The 25,410-nt window shown below is 38.9% G+C and overlaps 2 protein-coding genes across 3 annotated transcripts in view; one reads left to right on the forward strand and one right to left on the reverse strand.

The window, feature by feature from the left end:
- Nucleotides 1-867: 867 nt before the first annotated feature.
- Nucleotides 868-21,463, reverse strand: MARCHF5 (membrane associated ring-CH-type finger 5). The gene is made up of 6 exons (XM_042862863.1): nucleotides 21,337-21,463; nucleotides 9,577-9,779; nucleotides 6,235-6,365; nucleotides 4,920-5,103; nucleotides 4,313-4,479; nucleotides 868-3,186 (listed from the first exon to the last, which is right to left on the reverse strand). Exons 1-6 carry the CDS (start codon nucleotides 21,378-21,380, stop codon nucleotides 3,070-3,072), a joined length of 846 nt encoding a protein of 281 aa, XP_042718797.1. The 5' UTR covers nucleotides 21,381-21,463; the 3' UTR covers nucleotides 868-3,069.
- A 253-nt stretch (nucleotides 21,464-21,716) lies between these two features.
- CPEB3 (cytoplasmic polyadenylation element binding protein 3) overlaps nucleotides 21,717-25,410 on the forward strand; it is an 84,855-nt gene continuing 81,161 nt past the window's right edge. The window contains exon 1 of one of the 2 annotated variants that reach the window (XM_042863030.1): nucleotides 21,717-21,819. The gene's annotated coding sequence lies outside the window, so the exon portion shown is untranslated. Of the gene's footprint in view, nucleotides 21,820-22,171; nucleotides 22,227-25,410 lie in introns of those variants that run through there. The other variant, XM_042863033.1, reaches the window with a different exon arrangement.

Consider the following 25,410-nt stretch of genomic DNA (forward strand, 5'->3'; position numbering starts at 1 on the left):
TACCTACCTACGTATTCAAGCAAGCACAGAACTATTCCAAATGCTTCCCTGGAGTGGGGCCCCAAATAGCAACATAGATCCCTGACTGATAAGTCAAAGGAGACAGCTACCTTTAGAGAAAAAAAACACAGGAGATGAGGGAATTAGTGTAATTCAAAACAGGCAGCTCAAAGAAACTGTTGCAAATGGGAACTTTTACAGGGGAAAGAGAACAAACAAAAGAAAAACCATTCAAACAAATGTAGAGATCCTTTTAAATCCAACAATTTAAGATGGAAAATGAGTGAGAAGGGGAGAATCATTCCTCATGCATTACCATAATTGTAGTTCAGCTCTTGCCTAAATAGGGGGGGAAAAAAAAAACAAATTTTGGATAAGAATGGTTGAGAACTCTTATATTGCATTGAGAAATGCTACATTACATTTAATGCTACTTCTGTGAAGGTATCAGAACATTAACCATTAGTGGAAAAAAAATCATTCCTAAAGTCAGTATTACCTTTCAAAATGAAGAGACATCACTGTATTCCCCAATAAAGCCGGCACATCAGCCAACCCAGAGTTACCTAACAACTCCCAATCACAATTCTGTATTAACAGAGCTCTGTCACATTGCAACAATGTTTTGCTTTAAATGCTTGACAAATGCATTCCATCATCTCATTCACTAATCATAAACAAGCAAGGGAAAAAAAAAACAACGGATAGTAAATTTGAAGTGTAAGGTTGAAGTCTCAGTTGTTTTTCCTTTACTGCAAGATATTTCTTTGACCTATCAACTTAAAATTGATTGTATAGCTCCTCAGATACACATTAAAACACATTCCGTTGTTGTTGGCTTCTGTTCAACTGACAAAATACACTACGGAGCGTAAAAAATATTTATTCAGCCTAATTCAACATAACTGTAATTCGTAATACTAAAAACAAGATTTACAACATAGTAACCAAAGTAATGACTTTCTGCCACCACTTTAATCATCATATAATCCAAACAGTGTTTCCGTAATGATATTTTTACAGTAGCTTCAAGTTTCAGTGAAGACAATTATCTCTTCCCATAGAACAAGTTTCAAGACTGGTAATTTGCATCCTTCCATTCTTCATGAGACTTTAAAAAACAGTAATAAATTGCCTGGAAATATATACAGTGAAGACCACTGAAAAGCTGCTTTCTCAAAATGAGGAATTCCATAAGAAATATGTATATGTTTCAAGGCTATCTTACATAAAGCAGCAACTTTTCAAGGTTGCCACTCTATCTAAAGTTTATATAAAATTGAGCCCACTCAAAGACAAATATAATCAGCAGACTTGCAAGATTGTAGCAATTCTTCAGTTACAGCTCAGAGTTTCAGTTACGAATCTCAAAGTATTTGATATGGATCAAACGTATAATTTTCTATACTGTAGTTTTTGAATAGTAGGTGGCCATTATATACAATTTATACAGTTCTAAAATATTACATCTCAGTATTTAAGACAATTATACTATAGAAAAGGTACCATATTTCAAGGTTTTTTTTAACATACATTATTGCAGTCAAATCTCTCATTTCCTTCATTTCTGGTGAAAAGAAATAGTTACTTATGAGTACTTCCACTAATTTTTAAATTTTTTTTTAAACCTGTTTCCATGCATTTGACATCCTATTATGAAGAAAAAACCTTTTGAGAGCAACAAATTGTTGTAAAGAGAACTTCCAGTACTAACTGGAGGTTAGATCTGATAGGAATATTAAACGGCCATGTTATATTTGTCAAAATGTAACTTTGGAAAAGTTAATTTCTGTTAAGTTTTTAAATATCTGGAATAACTGAAGTGCCAGTGTCCCCATCAGCAGGCTACTTGGAACATGTTATAACAGTAAAGCTGACTGTGCAAATAAACTAACTTAGTTTATTACACATTTAAGATTTGTCCTTAGTCCTTTACAGAACAGAACCAAGTTGCATTCAGCTGTCTATACTGCTGGCAATGTCTTAAACTCAGTCCTCCAGTGTAGCATTGCCCTTTCTTTCCAGCTGTTGTTCCTGGCTATCCTGCCAATACAGATGGCGTGGGCAGAGAAAAGACTTGTCCAGATACAGGAGCTGAGCCGTGCCCCCAGATCTGAAGTTGAAACTGAAAATTAGAGCTTTCTTCTAAATGTAACTTTAGCATTCATTGTTTCCTCATATTTTTCCTACTCTTTTTACTTGTACAGATAACTTACATAATCAAAAGGAACATGAGAACTAAACAATTGCTCTAATACGTAAGTAGAAAGTAATTGAAATTCACTTCCCCCATGTCATTATTTTGCTGTGAAGAAAAAAAGAAAGCTATCTAGTACCAGTTACAAACCAGTCAAAAAAAAAAAAAAAAAAAAGCCATGAGAAAACAGTAGGCATTGCAGAAGATACAACAGGACAATAAAAAGTATCAGTAATACAACAGTCACCTGGAAGCCACGCTCATTTCAAAAGCTTGTACTTAGGTGGCTAAAGCTGACACACCAGTCCTGTAGAATGATCTTTTTCTCTGTCCAGCCATTTGTGTACTGTGCACTCCCTGTTCCACACCAGCAAGATACAAGAAAACCTTTATTGCCTGATGTCCCACAATTATTTTCCCTTAGTAATGACTCATTTCCTTCCTTAAAAACAAACAAACAAACAACCTTCATTGTGTGAAGTACTGAAATGGATGACAGCCTGGGTATGAAAACACACTATTAGAAAAAGCATCTGAACACGGCCTCTATTAACTACACAATTTGAAGCGTTTTTGTTGTGTAGTTGGTGATTTTTTTTTCCCCACCCATTCAGCAAATCGGCTCAAAGAAAGTAATTCCAAAGCCTGTTGCTCAAGAGAAATACTCCAAAACAATGAAAGCAAGTCACATTCTTAGGTTCAGTGATTACTGAAAGGATATACCCTGCCACAAGACAGTGCTTTATTGTACTTAAAGAAAAAAACAGGAGCAGCAACTTATCACAATTCTCCACTACTGTGCAATAATGATGGAACCAATACAACATGAAAACCTGTTAGGTGAGACTGTATGACATCAGATGATCACAGCCTTATGCACCTTCTTGCTCAGGATAATTTAAAATTTTGCGGTGAGCTTGGCGCAAATACTGCTGTTGTTTGAAGTAAACCTTAAAAGCTCCTTTTATAGCAACAAAAGCAATTCCACCCTGAAATAAAAAGAGATTTTGAAAGCCTGCAAAGTTCAGCATCTTATCATTGCAAATGTTCTTTGTAAAAGAAAACTTACTTAATAGGGTGTACTTTCTAATCAAACAGCTTTTTCTTTTCAAGTCAGCTAATTAGGACAATTCCAAATGATTATAACAGCTTTCTGTCACAATATAGCATTGCAAAGGTTCAAGTTACATATAAGGAATTACAAAATAGACCTACAGGTATTTTAAAACTTTCATCTCCTTGGGAGTTCAACACATATTCTAAAAGTCTATTATTCTATTTCAAAAACTTATGTCAAACAGTTATTTATCTGCTTTTTTTCCCCTTCTCTGAATAATTATAGATGGCATAAACAATAATGTTTTTTACCATTCCATAAACAGACTGTGGTAGAGGTTACTTGCTAAAAACAAGCATAAGGTGAAAGAAAGACAATTTATTATTTTTATAGTTTTACCCTGTGTTCATCTCAAGTCTTCAAAGTAAGGCGAAACACTAAGAAACCTTTAGCCTGAGTGAATGGTTGTAACTGCTGTTTCTTCCACTTGCTAGAATTGGGAAAAAAAAGACTGAAGTGACAGTCACATCTACCAGGGATGCAGTTCATGAAACTCAATCTGCTCCCTCTTGAAAAGCTGCAAGCCTGAGAGGTTATTCACAAAGGAGATTTTTCTCATCTACCATTCTTCTGCCTTCATTTAAGGTGTAAGAAATATATCTTTTTACTCTTATTTCAATAAATTGACTCTTCCAAGGAGTCAACAGAAGCTAATCTGAAAAGGCTGATAGTTCTCTAGTTTCTAGCCCTAGTTCTCACTTGCAGAGCCTGTTGTTAGAAAATACTGATTGTTCATCTACTGGTAAGATTTGCTTAGCACAGTACCAGACACAGGTTTCAGCCTTTTCCAGTTACTTTCAGTCATAGGGGAAAAAAAAAGTCTCTCACATGTAATCTCACCCGCTGCCAAGGCAGACAACTTCAGGAAATCTCCTCTACCCTTAATCAAATGCCACTCTGAAGTTCTGGTTCAATTTACACTTTTTAGTTTCCTCCCGCTCCACAGCACTTTACAATCCTATGTAACTATTTGTATAGCAAAGAATAAAGTATCTTACCAAGATTGTCCTTTGTAAATTTGAGTTAACACTGCTGAACATCAGCTTGCCCACTATTGTGGCAATAGTAGGGAAAACCAGAGCTCCACACAGAATACGTGTAGCAGAGACGTGATCAGCCAACGGGTTGGCCTCTGCTGGAATACGAGGAACAGGACAACCAATGCCTGAAGGGATGAGAGCAGAAGAGGAGAGAATGTAGCCACTGCCTCAAACAGAACATAGGAGGAACTAGTCCTGCCCTCCTCGGCTTCATTATAAATACACAGTGCATCAGCATAGATATTCAGTGTAATTACTTTGATAACTCGCCCTCTTTTCAGCAGATATTCCATTCCAATTAAGGGACTATATTCATTTCTACTTTCAAATGAGAAACTGTTATATTTAGTAGCTTCTTTTCATTACCACTTACCTGAAACCACATTCCTGCTTCTGCTGCCCCACCTGCCTCACTAGGTACTGTATGAGCACAATCAAAATAAAACAAACATAATAGAGGGAAAGTATAACTACCCATACTTAAGGATGGTAAAAATTCATATCCCTGTCTCCTAGACAGAGAAACTCAAACTTGGTATTTCCTTTTAAAATTAATGCACATTACCTGGAAATATGCTGTTCAAAATCTGTAGCTTATTAGAATATTTGCGCCACAGTCTGAGCACATAGTCCTCCCAGCGAATCATCTTGCCCAGTATTAGCATGACTGGGATAGTGGGAAGTCCAATCAAAAGAAATAAAGGATCAGCTCTCTCCATAACGTCAAGACCTTCTTTGTGACCCACCACCTGATAAATATGTATATAGTGGACAAACAAGAAATACAATTTTAAAAGTTTGCTTTGGGGAGGGACCGACCATGCATTTTAAGACAATAAAAAACCTTTCAACTGATGTACTCATTCTTCCTTTTGCATCCTTGGCTGTTTATCAAGCATAATGCAGACAAGTGAGCTTCTTGCCCTAGTGTGCGTGTCATTAATCTTGCAACAGAAACCTGTAACACAATTCTTTACCATCTCAGCAAAAGTTTCATGTCTCTCTGCATGCATGAGTAGAAGCATAAACATCTGAAGTATGAAAACAGAAAGCTTTCCACAATGCACACAAAAACTTAAATTTTTGAATGATTAATTCTATAGTCAAATTGATTAGATCTTCCTCTTTAAAGGATAAATTGTATTTCAGGATGTTTTAATTAAAAATCTCATAATTAGGAATCCTCTATGTAAGAGAGATCACACTGTGTGCAACTAGAGGAAAAAAATCTAATTCTTCAAACCTAGGATTTAGCCAGGTATTTATAGCAACATGGGTGTGAAGCTGTAACCACGCAGTTGCTTAACTAGACCCACAGCTTGCCTTTGCTTAAGGCCAGATTCTCATTTCAAAAGTAAAGCAACCATAGAGAGGAGTGTTTAGTTTTCCATTTTGTTATGTAGTTCTAGAGAAGCTATAAAAGATCATACAAGTTACTACGGAAAAAGGCTCAGTGTAGCAGTTTTCAGAGAGATAAGGATTAGTACATTTCACTAAATTCCAGTTTTATCCCTACAGATGCCTGCAGTGCCCTTGTAAGGGCTACAAGAACAGGATATGAGATGAGGAAATTCACAGATGTTCAATTGTGTGGTTGGGAGTGTCATCCACCGGAATGGAGGAGGTCTTGTAAGTCATTTTATATCACTCCTATATCGCCATTTGACACTGGTAGCAGGGAGACTGCATCAACTCATTTGGGCTCAAGTTAAAATAGTTATATTTTTGCTACAAGTTCCTATACAAACAGAACCAAATACCATACAGCCACATTTTAAGCTAAGGGAAGAAAGGAATCTTATTTTTTTTAATTTAAAAGTCCTATTTAAAAGCCTTGCTTTCAAGGCTTGTAAGATCTAGAAGAGGAAATAGACACGTACCTGCATCACTGTCACAGCTCCATATGTAACTGCTGTCCAGTATATGGAGCCCACCATTATTCCAGCTGCAGCAAATGGACATGCCTTTGAGATCAGTCGATCTGCAAGATCCAAAACGTAAACAACTGGACCTATGACAGAGGAAAAGTAAGGTTTCAAGATGCAGCTATAAGCATACTGAAGAAAGCTCTCAGCAACTGTCACAAGAAAGCTGTCACTAAACTTTATCCCACTCTAGAGCAAAAAAAAGCAAAGATTCATTCCACTGGAAAAGCGATAGGTTGCACTCAATATTTTTAGGGCTACCTCAAATATTGGAGGAAAAAAATTCTTTTCATTTAGAGCTGTTGATAATACAGTTTCACTGTTTATTGACAAATCCACTTTCAAGACTTGCACACAGCAACACATTACTCATGCCAACTTTGATAAGCAGGGCATACTCACATCTTTTCTTTTGAAGACTGCAAGAGAACCAGCAAAGCAAAAGCCACAAGTTGAAGAGTGTGAAAAGTATGCATGGAACTGAAAAGTGGCTACCACTATGACCATGATCCATGCTACTTTTGTGTTTGCCAGACTTCTAAGTATCAGTAGAACAGCAGCAATTTCATTTTTGTGTTTTACAACAAGCTCTTTAGGATATTACATGTGTTGTCAGAAAGTAAACAGTTGGTGACTACTTTTTTTGCATACTTTTATTGCTGACAAAATTGTGATTCCCATTCCATGATTTAGTTGGCTCTGCAAGAGAACAGTGGGTGTGCTTTCAAAAAAAAAAAAAAAAAAAAAAAAACCACACACAAAAAACCACCAATAAAAAACACAACCACCCAATAGCAACACCAATTCTAGTCAGCCGAAGCCAGCCAATGAAAACAAGTAACAGGGACATCTCAGTGAACTAGTAGTAATATTTATCAACACTGACATTCTAGAAAAGCACTCCCAGACGCAGAGCAATATTTTGTACACCAGTTGTATGGTAACACTATCCAGAGACCTGATGCAGGGATTGCAACTTTTAACTGGTGTTTGTGCATGTATCATACTGAAGACTCACAATTCAAACATATCTGGCTTATATGTAGACTTGACATAAGTAATTGTAAATAAGGCTAAGCTATGTAACAATCTAGTAGACAGTTTTGTGTAACTAACTTGGGCAGAAAGTTGATTAGCCTCTTAGTCCAGCTCTGGCACAGAATCATGTTTTACCCTACTAATATACTGTAAGTTAGTTACCCTTCCATGCATCTTCTAGAACAGAATGTGCTGTTTTGATAAAAAGTCCTAGTTTTAAGGGCAGGAATCTTCTTCCTTCGCAACAGAAAACACCTCATCAGCACCCTGCTTCAAATACACCAATTGATGTAAATTAGTCATTCAGTAGCTGACAAAGTTACAGAGTTAATGTACTCTCAAGTTGAGCAACTTATTGTTGAATAGGAATGAAATTCAGTGGTTTTTTGAAGGAATGCTTCACTCAAAATATAAACTCATTGAACAACCAGTTCAACTGTATTAACAATTATGTTTAACTTTCCAGGACAAATTTAAAAGATTGCTGAGATATTTATGAGCATATTGAAATAGCAACAAGGTCATAACTGCAAGTGCTAAATACACAGTCATTGGCATATCCTGATAGCTTCCTACAGTCGCTGACAAAGTTCAGTGCACTATTTGGAAAATTTACATCATTCTATTGAAGGAGGTAAAGACAAGAGACTTCTCCACCACCTTCCCCTCCCCGCCCGGCCCCCCCCCAAAAAAAAAAAGCATCACCACAACTCCTCAAAAAAACATGTATAATCATCATATGCTGCAAGTCCTGAAAGGTAACTTGGCAAGGTGGTATGGCAACAGCAGAAGTCTAAGATAAAATGTTAACAGATTGCACCCACTGATCCCAATCATGAAAGGAAGCACAGTACAGAATTTTGAGCTAAAAAAAAAAAAAAAAAAAAGCTCCACTAAACTTTAATTATCCCTCTAGGGTGAAAATAGTAAGAAAGAAAGGCAAAACATATCTTTTAAGATGATATTAAAGAAGTACAAAAATGAAAAAATCTGACATACATGAAAGAACAAAATACAGCAATATTTTTCACGTTTCATGTGTTAAAAACAATCATGCTTTAGTAGAAGTTTTTCTGCCAAGTTTGGTTTTCCTATTTATTAAAATGAAATAATAATAATGAAACCTCTGGGTTTTAAGCAGTTCTTTTAGTATTTAAAAAACAACAACAAAAAAGGAGATACTTCACTAGGAGGAGTTTTTAGAAAGTACTCTTTCATGGAAACCTTTTTCCAGCAGTACATTAGAAGAGTCTTAACATAGATTACGTTTGTAAACCAGGGTATGTCATGGAAACTTGGTTAGCTGCTATATCTTACCTGCTCAAGAAACTTTAGTTTTTTGAATGGCATGACAAGTGATGTGTTTGCTGCAACACAAGAAGGGGCTACTGCTAAGACTGCTTGAAATCTTACTGTCTTAACTTTGCCTTGTGGGACCTTGATTGACTTACAGTAGAGTTCTGATGTAACAGTTCTGGGTTACAAAAAAGAGCTGCAAAAGGGCACAACTGTCCCATGTGCTTGAAGGACCTGAGGTCACAATGGAGGTTTGATGAACCCCAAATCATTTTCCTGGTCTGCTGTAGACTTGTGTAAAATTACATATGCCATGTTATATTTTATGCCTCCCTCGTATCTTTACCATGGAAAATGCTAGTATTGAGAGAGAAAACATATCAAAAGATGCCTGCATGCAAGAGCTGAACAGAATCATGCAAGAATTTTATGCCAGATTTATCAGAAGCTAGGAACATTAGTATTTAGGCATCTTAGCATTCAAACAAAGGAAGCCACAAATTGCAGGAACAAATGAAAAAGCCTTTTTTTTTTCCCCTGTGCATGCATCTTAACCAAACTACAGGCACTTCTTTTGCCCACTGCCAAAACCTTCACGTTTTGCAGTATATCTTCACTGTCCAGATATCAACCCCACACACCAAAAGTAAAGCTAATTATCAACATTTGATGCCTTCTTCATAGCTGCCTTATAACAAAAGTGACTCAAGGACTGATAAATCAATGACTTCTTAGCGAGTTATCATGCTGTTTTACATTTTCTTGACCATGGACAACATACTAGCCAGTTTTCTTCCCTCTTAGCAATATGCATTGTTACTCAGAAATTTCCTTTCAGCTTAATTTTTTCAGCTCAAGGTTGTCAATAAAACAGAGGCTCCAAGCATTACAAGAAAGCAAAGAATTAGGAACAATGTACAGAAACAACCCATTATATTATGATTAAAATGATACACATCTTACCTAGCTTTGGAAATACTATTAAATATTCTGCATTGCACTGAGGACAAGCAACTCTAGCAGTACTGTTTCCTCTTTGCTTTTCATCCACCCAGCGCTGTAGACAAGTCTGATGAACCCACTTCGTAGAGCCCCTGCACCTGCAAGGTCTCACCCACTCTGCTGTCCGATCATCCTCATCGGTAGCAAAACAAACCCAGCAGCTTCTGTAATTACAGGAAGAAAAAAAGATATTTTTGCTACTTTCAAGTGCTAAACTTTCAGATGTATTTTTAGAAAAAGCATATCTAGAAATGATGCTCGTTGCTTCATTCCTAATCACCAAATACATAGGTTGTTTTTTTTTTTTTAACCACAGGCTTGTCCTGTGGTATTAACAACATAGTATCACAGACAGCTAAGCAGATGCTTTTAACACATTCTGAATTACTAATTTCAGTTTTTGATCATTTATGGGTTAAAAAGCACTGCAACTGTACTTCAGCCCTCTAATAATTAAACGCATTAAATGTTTACCTGTATTATCAAGTATCTCCTTCCACACTGAGCATTTTGTAATTTTTTTTTTAATGAGAAATGTAAGATCAATGCTGTAGTTTCAATTGGGAAAACAAATCCAAGCCTCTTACATGACAAAACCTTAAAGCAAACGATACAACGTTACAAACCCTGTAAGTAAATGCATCTAACTGCGGTTTTTATGTAGGGATGTGTAAGGTGGTTAACAAAACTTCTCCTCTCCTCTAAAATTTATTGTCAGCTGTTGACCTTCTTCCTCCCCCTTCAGGTCTCCTTGAAACAATTTCTGCCACATCACAGCTGCTCAACTATATCTCACCTTTACTGCATCACCCTCTCTTGTTTCCATCAGCCCCTGCACACTTTCTGTAAACCAATACACTACTACTCACAGCATTGTTCATCTTCCAGTATTGTTCTTTGCTCCTCTAATTCCACATCCAATTTAATCCTATATTCACAACTTATACTTTCATTTTTCAAGCTAAGAACTTCACAACAGAGCTAGTTAAGTCTGTGGCTGCCTATGAGGCCAAATGCATTAAAACCACAGAAGTCTAAACCATACTCAAATAATGACAGATTATTTAATTAGCAAATATGTCCATGAGCACCTCACAGAATAAATTACGTCCAGTATTCTGTTAATAAGAAAATCCTCATCTTTTCCTTAACTGATTCATCTAATTTCCTTCCAGGTAATCATAACTGAAAAAACTTGAAAGACTTAAGAGACAATAACAAAATCCTTTACAGTCTTAAGCCTTTAACAATACATGAATAATGAATAGTAAATTTCTCATGTTTTTGTCATCAGCTTTATCCCTTTCCATGGACTGCATCTGTAGCAGAAAGAGCTAAAGACAACCATTTCAAAACAAGCACCTTGGCTCCTGCCACATTTTCCATTTTCTTGTACTGAATAAAATATGACCTTGATTCTTACTACTGAATGGGGTTGCTACTCAGATGACCTGAAATAGAAAAGGCTGGCAAGGCAGAACAAAGCATTGTTTCTGATAGAAACAGAAACCTTTCTTCCTTGATGACTTTTCTACGGAGCCAAATCAATAATACTAATGTATTTTTCTATACTTGTATGGTGGAAAAACAAAGAAGAAAAAAAAAAAAGGCAATTGAGAGCAGCACAAAACACGAAAAGCAGACCAGCATCATTTCAGCCTGGAATATAAGATTACAAATGCCTTTTAGATATTGGTCCCCAGTACCTAAAAGTTGTCCAGACTAAAAAAATTCTATTCTCAGAAAAACTAATTGCATCCATTTTATTTTCTACTAAATTCCCTTCAGGAAACCATGCATATGAAAAGCAAAGTGGATAGATAGAAAGCTGTATCAAAAATCAGAGAGCCTACACTCCAAACGTTATACCAGTAATCTAAAAATCCATACCTTGCCTGAGAAGAAGCTTCTCCAAACCATGAATTCTGCATCACTAAGGAAGCTGCTCTCCTACAGCTTCTGATCCCCAAGGATCAGTGGCAAACACACATGAACTTCAAGTACAAACAAAAAACTTCTGAGAAGAAAATTCTTGCAAGACTTTTAGCAGGACTTCGCACGTAACCACGAGCCACAAAAACCATTTTCCTCCCATTACAGATCTTTCATAAAATACAAGAAATCTCTTCAGGAAAACGTTTCTGCGCATTATAAAGTATACCATTTTACCTTGAAGTACAAATTCGCTGTTACCTTAATATCAGAACAAAGCATCCTTACTCTGCCAAGCACTGAATACTTACTACAATTGAATTTAACATCTGAAAAGAAAAAAAAAGCGAAAAGGCTGCTGATAGCAATGACAGCATTGTGAGCCAATGCAGTAACAGGTGAAAGCATGTACTGGGAGATGTGACTGAAAGCACTGCAATAACTGGCCATGAAAAGGCACTGTTCCAAAAGAATAACCAGAGTCGCTATTTGTAAAGCAATTTTCCATGAGCTTGTAAGTTTTTAATACATAGACAATACTGACAGACAAAATATTACTGATTAATAGTAATAAGCTTCGAATAAACCTACTGACTACACTCTAAATACTGTAAAAGCATACATAAGTCAGAAGACCAAGATTTCAAAATTAAAGGGAGTTATGTAGCAGCACACAACATAGGCAAGCTGCTTTGCAATTCATTTCAGTAGAAGAACTCAGTAAGCTCTTTTCTCAAGAGGCAGTGAAACAATATATTGCAAGTACTCTGCTAAGCACTTCCTTTTCCTGAGTTGGAAGAAAGCAGCAGGAAGGTCTTGTGCTAGAGGGTCATTCTTTGGTCACAAGAGACTGCAAGCATGGCCTATGTTTCTGATAAAAGCTATCAAGCAGTAGTGCCGCTTACCATGAGATATGCTAGCTTAGTAATGCTTCATGGGGGAGAGCAAGAGTTAGATGCACTCAGCTGCAAAGCCTAAAGCATCATGAAGACTTCAGCAGCAGAATACATAAGACCTATGCAACACGATGGTTGAAGCTAGTTAGCAGAGGAAAATTGAGATTGCAGCAGGATTAGAGATGGAGTGCTGCTATCTCCCCTGTACTTTCCAGTTCTCCAAGAAGAAAATGCTTTCATTTTCAACCTGAGTTCTGTCTGTCAAACTCCAAAAACTCTCAGTGTCTTAAGAGAGAAAGAAGGACTCACACCAGTTGAAGAAATGAGCCGAGAAAGACAGCAGTGCAAAGCTGCTCCAGTGCACGACACCAGCTTTATATGCAGCATCATAACTTCTACCAATCTTCTTTAAGGCAGAGTGGCATAGCAGCTATGTGCCAGCTGGGATCATCCAGCTAGAAAGCATGCTGTCCCCTTGAAACTAAGTGTAACTACTAAAGGAAGTTCCTGAAGGTCACATCTCTTAATATCCTGCCATCCCCGGTCAATAATATGGTGTAATGCTAAATAGAAGATGACATAACCTTTAATAATAAACTTTTTAATACAAAAATATTTTGTCAAAAAACAGCCAGGAAAGCTTAAATAGATAATATCAGAAACAAATACATGGCCACACAACTGTGGTATCCATATAACAGCTCTGACTTCCTCTAGCCAGAGGATGGCACTGCTGAAACTAGATTTTAAGAGGCTTTTCAATAATACATATTTTGTCCTTTTAAAAAAAGCCCACAGATGACTAAAACCCAATAAGCAGTCAGGGAAATGCATAGAAGCAAAACAAAATAACTAGCTAGAAACCATAGCAGAGTCTATCGATTAAGGGAAGTTAGCTTATTTCTATGCTGTGAATAATAGCTCCGATTAAGGAGAAAGTGTTTACTCTTGAGCTAACCAAACTATATAAAGGAAGAGATATAAGTAAAGGAAGTTCACAAAATCCTGCTGGCAACTTTCTAGCTTGCAGATAAAATTAAATCTTGGACTGCCAGCCACCATCTATTGTGCTCCAATCATGCCTTACATGTATTCATGGCCTTTGCTTCTATTTAACTTGGACTAAGAAATTCCCCACAGATTTAGTTATCATACATTCAAGTACTTTTAAGTTCTCACTGGGTTTGGGGAGCTATTTTACCAAAGAATCTACACTACTGGTTGAAGTAATAACCTGCAGCCTTGCTGCGGGTCTCTAAATACACGAAGAGCTGTTGCAAACATTTGTTTTATTGAAGTGGAGAGGGAAAGCAGGGCTCTCCTAAAACCGTGCAAAGGACAGATCAGGCAAAACTACTACTCATAACAAGCATCTTATTACCGAAACATAACACATTTTTACTAATTAAGCTGTCATTATTACTTTTTAGCAGCCTAGCACACACCTCCAGCGATCTAAGACACTAAGCAACGGCTAGGGGGCAGTAGCATGTGAATCTCACCATCAGGAAATAAAACAAACAAATAAACAAACCCAACAGTGGGGGGTGAGGGGTGAGATCACAAAGCTTGCAGACAAATTACTTCCAAAATTGAAATATGGGTTGAACATTATTCAAAAAATGAAGGCTGAGTAAGGAGTAGCAGTAATACATAGTATTACTAATATGTAATGCTACTACTGTAATAATACATGGCAAAACACCTAGCAAATTATGATTCTGAGATTATTTAAAAATACTTCCTTAGTATTCCTTTAAACATCTTAATCATGTACTAATTGTTTGCAATGGATGCAACATAATACAGCAGTATGTCTGAAAGCTCTGATTAGGAAAATGAAAACCAGAAAAAATTCTTTGTCTCAACTTCTCTCAGTGCTGAACTGCAGAGCAGCATGATATGCATGTATAACAGATATAGTAAGAAGCTAGATGAGATAGAATTTGTATACTAATATTTACTCTGGCTATAGAAAGCAAGGCAGGTAGCATGCTCAGGATACTACAAGAACTCCAGCTGGCAAGAGGACCACACAGTGTTCTCCAACTGATAACACAACCTGCTATTAAGGTAGAACACCCAACTCCTGACAGGCTGAACTACCTAATTTTTATACCAACAAGAGACTGAGTAAGACTTCAAAGTAGATTTAACAGTCATTCTTCCTGTAATTCATCTGCAATCTACTGTATTGAATTCTTACACCAATGCCCACTCCCCAGGGACACATTACAAGCTTCACTATGTGCTAAACTTTGATTTTCAACTGTTTCCATGGCTTCCAATGTACCAAATTTACTTGCCAGACAATAAAAGCATAGCAAAACAAGAAATCATATATCTGTCAAACTTCAGTCATTTGAGGCTCCCTGGGAAAAGCATTTTCAACTATACTCTTGATCACAGTCATCATGACCTGGATTCTGCACTTTGAGGAAGAAAAAAAAATTGCACCATTGCTTTCAGCAGCTCAGTCAATACACTCTCCAGTTAGAGGATTCAGTCAAACCAACACATAAAAAATGTTGGTGAAAAAGCATTTAATAAAGAACAATGCACAGAAAATAACTCATGTAACTCTCCATCTTATAATACTCAATTACTACAGATAAAGAGAGGATAGAGAAAGGTTTGACTGAAAGGAAGTGTCAGTGCAGGCAGCAGAAAATGGATCTGAGACTCTAAAACACAGGAGGCTGTTTCTTAGTAAGAAGGAACTCAAAGCATGCTAAGATATTCTACTTAGATGCTCCTATTGTTTAATTACACATTCAGAGGATTCCCTAGTCAGCGTTTCCAGAAAACAGCTTTCTGACATTACCGGAGAATTAAAAATATTAGCACTGAGGCAAACCTTGATAACCAAGCAATTCTGTTTCAAGAAGCTTGCTTGGAAGTGCTGTCCGTGCACCAGGGATGGGGATCAGTGCGCAACCGCTTCATGCTTCATCAGAATCCTGTTAGCTGCACCCCCGTACGAGCAACAACTATATTCATTTATCCTCTAGTATTGAGGAAAGAAACACTGAGTTGACTTAAAGGAATTTAATTATTATTCCTTCAAGTTCTGAGTCAAAGGATACCAAATGTATCTCCCAGAAGACTTACTTTTCCATAACAGAAGGTTAGCAATTACTTACATTCCTTTATCAAGCACTAACCATATCTGTGTGTTCTCAAAGATTGGTATCAAAGTATTTTTAATATGCTGTTTTAAACTGGAATGTTAAGTACAACTGTCAGTCTCAAGAATAAGATGAAAACATGCCTTTGCCCTTTTTAAAAGGCATTACATTATGTACAACAGTTTAATTTGCACTGGAGGAAGTACAAGAGAAACTGCATGACAAGAATACCAATACTGGTGTTTGTGGTACATGTAAAAATTAGGTGGTAGGTGTTACAAACATCAGAAGCAACATAGATAGAGAACAGAACTTTGACATTCCTGAAATTGTAGCTGTCTCAACATTAAACCACTACCGTGACAAGCAAATGATAAAAGATAAGAAATACAAACTTTGATTCCATTCACAGTCTGCATTTTAAGCAAGTTCAAACTTCTGCATCAATTCTGTTAAATATCTGAGGTGTGGGGGCATAGTGGTGAGGCCAGTCTCTTTTCAGTGGTACATGGAGACAGGACAAGAGGAAACAGACATAAGCTGCAGCATAAGAAGTTTCGCACGAATGTGCGCAAGAACTTCTTTACGGTGAGGGTGATGGAGCACTGGAACAGGCTGCCCAGGGGGGTTGTGGAGTCTCCTCTGGGGATATTCAAAACTCGCCTGGACGCCTACCTGTGCGACCTACTGTAGGGAACCTGCTTTGGCAGGGGGGTTGGTCTCGATGATCTCCAGAGGTCCCTTCCAACCCCTACAATTCTGTGATTCTGTGATTTTCCAGCATCACACAGCTAATGTAAGAATGAAACAATCTTTGGATACAGTACAGTTAAAAGCAAACATATTAGCACTACCTTTATCAGTTAAAAACCGAGCTTATGGCTGTCCACATTCCATTCTTAGTTCCATGATTAAAGCAGTTTTTTCTATTATGTTCTACCAAACAAAGCAGAAATAAAATAGAAAGTGGGGTCTCAAAGCTGCAAAAATTGGCAGGAAGTCTTCAAGCAAATGGCTTTGAATTCAATAGCTTATATAACAGATGCTATTACTCAAGTTATATTTTCAGTTTATAACTTCTACTTTTATTATAGAATTTACAGTATGTGAGAGAGCAAACGAAAAGTCCTAGAAGAGACAGTCATCTTTTATCTTCCTAATATTCATATTGAAAATTGAAGAATGAAACTTTGAAGTCACCAAAAAAAAAAATCTCAATTCAGTATGGATTTTAAACCCCAAGAAGAGAGATGGCTGGGAGGCAATGGCTTTAGGAACTGCTACTCATATTTGGCATTGGTATTGAAAATCTGGAAGAATATTTACTAAATGCAAACCAGACTTCAAGGTGTCTGAACATAACATTAAGTAACTCTCCCCAGCACTCTCAAGCTGACTGCATGACTCACCAGCAGAACAATCATAAGCACTCAGCACATGGCCTTCCTAATAGCATCCTTCACAGAAGGCTACCTTATGCTAACCTGTTTCAATCCAACATAAAATGCTGACTTTTAAACAAAGTATTCAGGTGTCAAGTGGAAGCTTTTGTTAACAGGAAAAACAAATGAGGGGAGAACAGAAAGCAACTAAAGACACTACAGCTTTAAAAGACAAGGACTATTTCACATTTTCATGCATAGGACTCCCTATCCTCTCTACAGCAAAGCACCAATGAACATTTGATATATTCACTGCCACTCAAAGTTTTCTTTCAAAAACCTTCTGAAAGTAGTACTTTAATCTTGTAGAGTTGGTTTTTTTTTCCCTGAAATTATACATATTAAAATAGTTACCTAGTATATTTGTATTAGTTGACACAAGTTTTAACTTCAACAAGCATTGCAAGCCACCATACCAAGGGAGACAATCACAGCTAAGCACTATTACAGAGATCTAAGAAGCTATCAATAAGATCTTTCATTCAGCTTCTTAGATGCAGTAGATGAATACTGTTTGAACGCCCTGGAAATATATATGAGGTACTAAGATTTTCAGTACCAAAGATGATAAATAGCATCTTGGGAGTTTCCTAACCCTAAAATCAGAAAGCTAATTTCCTACTGTCTGCAGGTAGAAATAAGCTGTTAAGCCATTAAGTTTAAAATATTCAAGTTTGTATATAAGCCTATCAAAGCAGATGTCAATATGGAAATGCTACACACATAAGACAGAAGTCTGAAGGTTAAAATAGTTTAACATCCTGATGCTTTTACACAGATGGGCAAAAGACCTTCTAAAGGTCTGCAATCAGTTTTCATTTATCTTTGCTGATAAAACAAGGAAGCATTGCTTTCAGAGCAGTCCTTGTATACTGGAGGAAGAAGTGGTCTTGAAAAATAGCATTTTGCAGCTGACAATTTGCTCTATGAAATAGTGCTATTGTGTGAAATAGTGTTATTCTGCACGTGTTACATTTTCCATGAAAATAAATAGGAAGCACTGCTTTCAGAGTGACCTACGTGCTTAAAAGATAAAGTTACTAATCAAACTTAGTCCAATCAAACCAAAATCTGACAAAGTTCAACTGCTTATCTTCCAACATTAGCTAGGAAGAACAAAAGAGTCTGAAGCATGCACAAAGCAGCCAGAACACCTAACAAGGGATAAACAAGGCAACATTTACAAGTGTTCAGTTGGAAGAACTACCGTTAAACAGTGCCAAGACAGGAAGTTCATAGTGCCTAACTGAAAGAAGAAAAAAAAACCTTCCTTCTTCTTTAGCCTATTTTAAAAGTGATATTTAAAAAGACAAAAAGGACTCAGTTTGCAATACTGGCATACCAAGTACAATACTTCCATTGTAAATGTTCAAGACCCTCATACCACTGTGAGTACAGTACTTCTGTGTTATTTCCTCTTGCATTCATGGTGTAGCAACCCTTCACTTCAGCTAATTATAAAGTCCTTAGCTAGAAATTTCAAGTAAGGAATTCATTACACTGTGACAGCTTTTTATTAGAAAGGTATCGTTTCTTAGAAATGTGGTTCAGACTAAAATTATGCAGGAAAAACACCAAGAAGAATGCACAAGAAGAATGCCACACAGATGTACAACCTAGGAGCCAAGTAAAGAAAGCCAGATGTTATCTCTCACAAATACATATTGAAGAACTTGATTTAAGAGCTATCACCCTTGCATACAAAGTAGTGCATACATTCAGATCTACAGCAATAACTTATTCCTGAGACAACAGTACTTCACCATTCTCTGCGAATTCTCAGTGATACCACCTAGGTATCAGGAAAAAAAAAGAAAAAAAAAGAAAAAAAAAGATCTCTCCTCTCACTGAGAAGTGTTAGACACCAAAGAAAGCCTTATTCACTGAAAAGCTATTTTCTGCATCCTTCACTACAAGATTTCAATTTGATTTAAGAGTACATGCTCTGTGTGCAATGACAATACATTAACTCATAAGCTTTTCTGTATGCACTTGTTACTGCTACCCAGCGCAATAACTATCTGTCATTAGCATCAACAATAACAGCATGAAAGAAAAGGAACTTCTGCCCTTCAGAATCCCTACAAAGGAGTCATTCACAGGTTATGTCCTCTGATGTGAAATACTGAAATGTTTTTCTTGATCATCACTACATACAACATAAAAGCAGTTATGCATGATCTTGAGAAACACCAGATGAAGGAACAAGAAAGTTTCTTGTAACGTAACCACACTCCATAACACCAGTATATAATAGAAAACTTACTCACCCTGACTGCATTTTGAGGTCTTGTTTACTCCAAGATCCTTCTACTTGTACTGTACCGAGTCCTGAGTTAAATACAAATCCTGTATACTCGGCACCTTCTTACCATTCCCATCCATTGTTTCCCACAGCGCTGTTTCTAAAGCTTCCTATACTGAGTGCAACAAGCTTGCATGAAAGCTGTGGTCTTTCTTCATTCCTTCCTCTATGCTTCCTAAGTACTTCAAACTTTTTCCCTATTGTCCTTGTTGTTAAGCAAGCCATGAACGCCTTCCAATTATTTCAGATTATCAACTGTTATTCCAAATTTACTGGGAAGTATTTGGATACATCCTTTCAGCTTTGTGAAACTGTAGTTCACAAGAACATGAAACGTGCATCAAACCACAGATATCCACATCCAATTGAAGAACGGTGAACTGGTTTGGCTGCTAATTAACCAACTTCCTTTTTAGTAAACGCTCACCTAAACCTTTCCTTACTTTTCTACATGCCATTTGATTTTGACAGTTTTTCATGAACAGTAAGCTTTGCTAATACTGGGAAGACCCTAAAGGGGAAAAAAAAAAAAAAAAAAAAAAGACATTTAAAAAAAATCTAAGCTTGAAAGAAAAAAACCTGCAAAGACATCACAAAAGATTCTAGATTCTTGCGTATCACAGTCCCAAATGCTGATATGAGCACAAAAGAAAAGCTTCAGTTTTATTAGGCAGAGTCATCTAATTACATCAATTTACTGTTTGCCACACAGATAAATACCACCTCAGACATTTCCTACTGAATTAGGGCCTCATGTTATGTTAAAATTGCCACAGACAGCAGGGCAGCCATTCAGAACATAATGATTTGTTAGACATCCAAAATAACGAAATACTACATATCATCAGACGATGAATTCCAGGATGAAGATGAAATTTAGTTTCAGGTGTGCAACATTCTTCCTGATCTTCCTCGTTCTTTTTCCTTTCTACACAACAGCTTTACCATCTTCCTCCTGCTCATTTGTCATCCTTAACCATCTTCCTTTTTATACTTGATATTCACAGGAAGTAAAATAGAATATCTCCCTTACAGCACTTCTAAAAAAAAACCAAAAAACACACAAAAACAATAACCAACCTATCTCCTGTCTGTTACTTCTTGCAAAAATGTTTCCAGTTCCTGACTCTCAGCCTCCTTAACAACACTTCCCAGATTTCTAAAACATCAACAATAAGTTTTCCTCTTCCTCTGTCCCCCCAGCAAATCATTTATAGTTTTTTGTTTTGTTTGTTTGTTTTTTGCATCGGACTGAAGTTCCTTATCCTCACCTTCAAGGCAGAGCAAGCTCTGTCCTTGCCTCCCAGAGTTTGTCCCTCCATCACCTGCCTGATGACAGCCTGTATTTTACTAAAATCCTCTTTCCTTACAGAAGTAAAATAAATAAATAAATAAATACATCAGAGTTCAGTGAGGTCTTTCTCCCTTTTCCCCGGATGTTTGTGATGAAAAGCGTGATGGGTTTATCAGTAGAGGATAGATTCCTTATGGGCTCCCACCTTCAGAAGCACTGTGCTGTTGTGTCGCCTATACGTGCAGCTCTCAAGAGCTTCCTGGATGACTCAATGCCCCACAGTGGGAACCTCAAATTCTCAGCAGAACAGGGTGAAAGTGCTTCGTGTGCAAACACGAGGAAGCAAACGTAATAAGAGCGAACGCCTTTTCTCCCTTAGAATTAAGTCAGAGGAGTTTACAGGTCGGACTTCTTAGCAACTCAAAAAAGAAACTACACGCTCCTCCAAAACAGACAAAGGTAGTAACAAAGCCCACAAGGCCCGGCTAAACACACGTCGCCTTTCAACGCTTCGACGAACGCTCCCGACGCCGCGTTACCTCCCGCAGCGTCAGGAAGCGGGCAGCCCCCTGCACCGCGCCGCTCTCCCCGCAGCCCGCTCCAGCCCCGCCACGGCCGAGCTTAACGCGGCCCGCACCACCCGAGCATCAAAAGCCACGGCGAACCCACACACACGCAACCGCCCCCGGCCGGCCCGAGCCTCCCGGAGCCGGTCCTCCCGTACCTGTCCATGGTCTGCGGCAACGCCAGGCCCGTCTGCTCCGACATGGCTCCAACAGCCGAGGGCCCGCGGCCTGACAAAGGGGCCCAGCGCGGGGGAAGCCGCGCGTCACGCCGGGAGAAAGCGGGGCCGTGCAGCGGGGCCGCCCCCCCCCCACGCGCCTCCCTCGGCGGGCGGGACGCGGCGCGCGGAGGGCGCTACGCACGCACGGCGAGGCCCAGAGCCGCCGCGGCGCCGAGATGAAAGGCAGCGGTGCCTCTGTGAGGTAAAGGCCGAGCGCAACCGCGACGCCCGTCCCCGCCCTCTTCCCAGCGCGCCTGCGCCCAGCAGGCAGTCGAGACGGCCGGGCACGCCGGGAAGTGTAGTCCCGCTGCCTCCGGGGGCTTAAAGGTCTCGCGGGGCGCCGCATCCCCCTGTCCCTCTCCCTTTCTATGCCGCTTTTTGCCTCTGCCGCCTAACCGCTGCCCGGCACCGCGCGCGAGGCAGGTAGGAGCCGCGCTCGCGTAGAGGGCTCCGACGGGGGACGGTCAGCGCCGCGCCCGGCACCGCGCCCGCCGCTCCGGCACAGGGTCACCGAGCGGAGGGCGGCGGGAAGGGCCCTTGCGCCTCCGCTCTCCCTCGCGCGGAGCGGCCGTCGCGCACCGCAGCCCCTCCCTCACGGCGGCGGCTGAGGGTACCGCGCGGCGCCGCTGCTGCGGGAGAGGAGCTGGGAAGGAGCTGCCGCCACCCGGCCGGCAGGTGCAGCCTCTGCCCCGGGGGAGAGAGGGCTCGCGCGGTGCTGGGGAAGGGCTGCGATCGCGTTGTGTGCTTGTGGCGGCCGTTGGCACCCTGAGCGAGCTATGGGGCGGCTGGTGGTAGTGCAGCGCTTCCACTGCTGCTCGTAACCGTGGAGTGTAAGTCCTTAAGGGCTTTGAAAATCCATTCTATGTTCTGAAGTCGATATGCAGTAGCGCAGCATAAGAAGCTGGAACTTCTGAGTCCGAAAAGCCTTTATGGAACAAAGGGACAGACAGCACCTGAGGGTTACTGCTTCTTGTCCCCCTGGGGCCCTCTCCTGCTCTTTCCTCAGCCCAGATGTGCACATATTGGCACGTGTGGAGAAGTTCTGCATGTTGTGCTTCCCACGCAAAGGGCAGAGGTGTTGTTTGCAGAAACGCTTACTACAGTTCCAATTCTTAGGAAGGTTGGTGGGTAAAGATCAGATTTAGGTCTTTCTTCTCGAGTTTTGATGGGTGTGTATATACATATCTAATAACTGCTGTGTGTAGCCAGTCCTCAAAATCTTGTGTCAGTTGTATCTTGCTGTGTTATGCTTCATTTGCTGTGCAAGGTGGTGGCTTTCTGGGCCAGTTCCACACCTGTGCACCCTCTTCAGCACACTTCAGTTCTTGCTTGAGATGAGCAGAATTTGCCTGGTAGCTCTGTGCAGCTGCAGAGATCAGGTAGGACAAGAAGGAGCCTGCAGTGAATGTACTTCATCCTTTGACCCTGCTGTCATAGCTAAGGGGAAATCAGTCTGGTTTTGAGTCTTTGATGGGAGAAAAATACTGTAAAATATGTGTTTAAAAAAAAAATAATGGAGGGCTGCACTGTTGTCAGATTACAGAACAAACGTGTAAGTTGGTTATGCAGTTGGACCCAAATTTATGTACGTTATTCTGTTTTTGCTATTGCTTTATGCCTGATATTATTTTTCTCAGATTTTATTTTCCATTTTTCTTTTATTATCTGGACTTAGACTTACAAGCTGTATTCTATACGTAGAATAAGGACAGTGTTGTCTGTTTTCTGATTACCAAAGCTATCATCAGCAGGAGTGCCAAAGCAGTTACATTTTGGTAATTTTTTCCTACAGAAAGTATCTACAGAAGCAAGTAGGAAGAGGGCAGCATGCTGACATCCTGTCCAAGAAAATTTATTTTAAACTTTGTCTTAGGACAGTAAAATTCAATTTTACTTGCAGTACTGGGAAGTCTTGTGCGTACAGTAGGCTGAGTAAACCATGTAGGCGTGGCTTCCTGGAAGAGAACCTAATACCCACTTTCCCAATTACAGCTGCTTGTGAAATATTAGAGCAGTACTGGTTACCAGAGTCTGTGATTCCTGGACTTCATCTGGAACAAATGCATTGTCTATTGGCCAAAGTACTGATCAGATAGGCCAGACAAATGCTTGGGTTTTATGTATTTATTCTGAAACCTTACAAATGAAAGGAAGGAAGTCTATTTTATTTCTGGGATTTGTACAGCTTCTGTGTTTTGGTTTTGGGGCTGGGAGGATAAGCTAGTTGCCTGCCATTTAGGATAAGGCTATGAGGTTGTGATCAGCAGTAATGACTTTGGGCAATAGTTACCCAAAGAAATGTGACTGGAATCCATCATCACCTGGCTACTATATGAAGCTTGAGAACAGTCTCTCACAAAGAAGGCTTCTTTGCCCCCTGCCAGGGAGGGATGACAAAAGCGGTTGAGACATGTGTATTGGGTCACGTGGTAAACACTTGGCAGGTGTGTACATCATATTTCCTTGTAAATATGCAATATAGAAAAACATGACAGACCTCATAACATCCTATGAATAGCTTAAAAATCCCCAAATCTAAAAACTGATTTGTGTCTTTTTCAATCTTCAAGACTTTGTTGGGCAGCTTTAGGTATGGAATCTCAATTTGTCCTCTCAGAAAGAAAATGTGGTATTAAAATACATAAATAACCAACAGTTTCTAAGTTTGAAAGAGCTCTCCTTATTCCCCGACAGAGCAAAAGTTGTCATTCCATCCTCATCTCTTCCCTCTACCAGGACTGGATATGCAGCTGCCCCGTTCAAATGCTTTCTTTATTCTCCCCAACAGTCTCCTTCAATTCACTCTCCCTATCCCCCTTTACTGTTTCTTTTCTTTCTACTTTTTATTACAGTGACAGTTTGTATCTTAAACCTCAGACTGGCTCTTGCAGCTTTTTTTTTTATTATTATTTTTACATTGTTGTTTTCCATACCATCCCTAAATGGAGTTCTCATTGTTCTGTCTCTCTGATGGTTGTGCTGATTCATTTGGTCCTCTCTCGCCTTCACCCGATGGGAGCTGCATTTGAGCCTGGAGGGGACTCCCTGAGGAGGACTCCCTTTTGCCAGTATGAAGTGTAGGATGAGGACTGCTACCACTTGGGATTTGGCAGAACTCAGCCTCACTGGTGCCAGCTGGAGGTGGCAGCCATTTTGAATTAAATAAGACCACACACTTGAAGAGAAGTACAGAATTAAATGAAAACTATGAAAAATAATATAAGCTGCTTAGAGCTATCAGATTTATACCAGAAAGTCACATTTTAAAACATTAAATTGTTTGATAACAAACTTGCAGAGATTTCATTAAGCTTATTAAGGTAACTGATAAACAATTAACATTAGAATAGCATGGAGTATATTAAATATTTACCTGTCCATTTCAGCAGCACTGCTTTAGCACATTCTTTTCATTTGACAACACTGAAGCTGTTGGAATTATTCACTAATTTAAACAAAGCTAAGCAATCTAGCAATATGAAAGCATTCTCTTTATTCAATAGTGCATTATAACTGCATATAAAAAGTAAATTGCAAGATCACTTTATATTTCATATTTGCTTGATTCTGTCTTTCTAAATGCAAGGAGCCCTCCATTAAATTCAAATGAGATATATGTAAACTGAGAAAAATGTTTCTACAATAAAACTAAGTTTTTCAGTAATGTACTTTAACCTTCAAGTTAGTTGGAAAATTCACTTTGTGACAGAAAGACTGGCATGGGTTTTTAGCTATAGAAGGCATAAATTACTTCATAATGAATTTCATCAAACAAAAACGCACTCAGTACAATCTTAGCTAAGTTAGCTAGGCTTACTTGAGCTTTTCTTACATTTGTTTCTTTGGAGTTGGCCCAGGTCAAGAAATTCAGGTATCAGATTGAATGAAGCTTTTGTTTCCTGATACAGCTGTTACTATCTTTTAACTTCCAATTACAAAACAGTTGGCTGGTAGGAAAAAAAAAAAAAAAAAAAAAAAAAGCTTCTGGTAGCTATTGGATCAAAAGACTCCATT

The sequence above is a fragment of the Lagopus leucura genome, unplaced genomic scaffold (assembly GCF_019238085.1).
Source record: "Lagopus leucura isolate 7727_CA_CO unplaced genomic scaffold, USGS_WTPT01 Super-Scaffold_739, whole genome shotgun sequence".
NCBI classification, from domain to species: Eukaryota; Metazoa; Chordata; class Aves; order Galliformes; family Phasianidae; genus Lagopus; species Lagopus leucura.

Bases quoted from the DNA above. Each gene is read 5' to 3' on its own strand.
- MARCHF5 (XM_042862863.1), bottom strand. From the start codon at position 21,380: ATGTCGGAGCAGACGGGCCTGGCGTTGCCGCAGACCATGGACAG. The intron at 5,104-6,234 runs GTACGTGTCTAT...CATATTTATCAG, and splicing joins GAGCTGTGACAGTGATGCAG to GTGGTGGGTCACAAAGAAGG. The intron at 3,187-4,312 runs GTAAGATACTTT...TTTTTATTTCAG, and splicing joins ATTTACAAAGGACAATCTTG to GGTGGAATTGCTTTTGTTGC.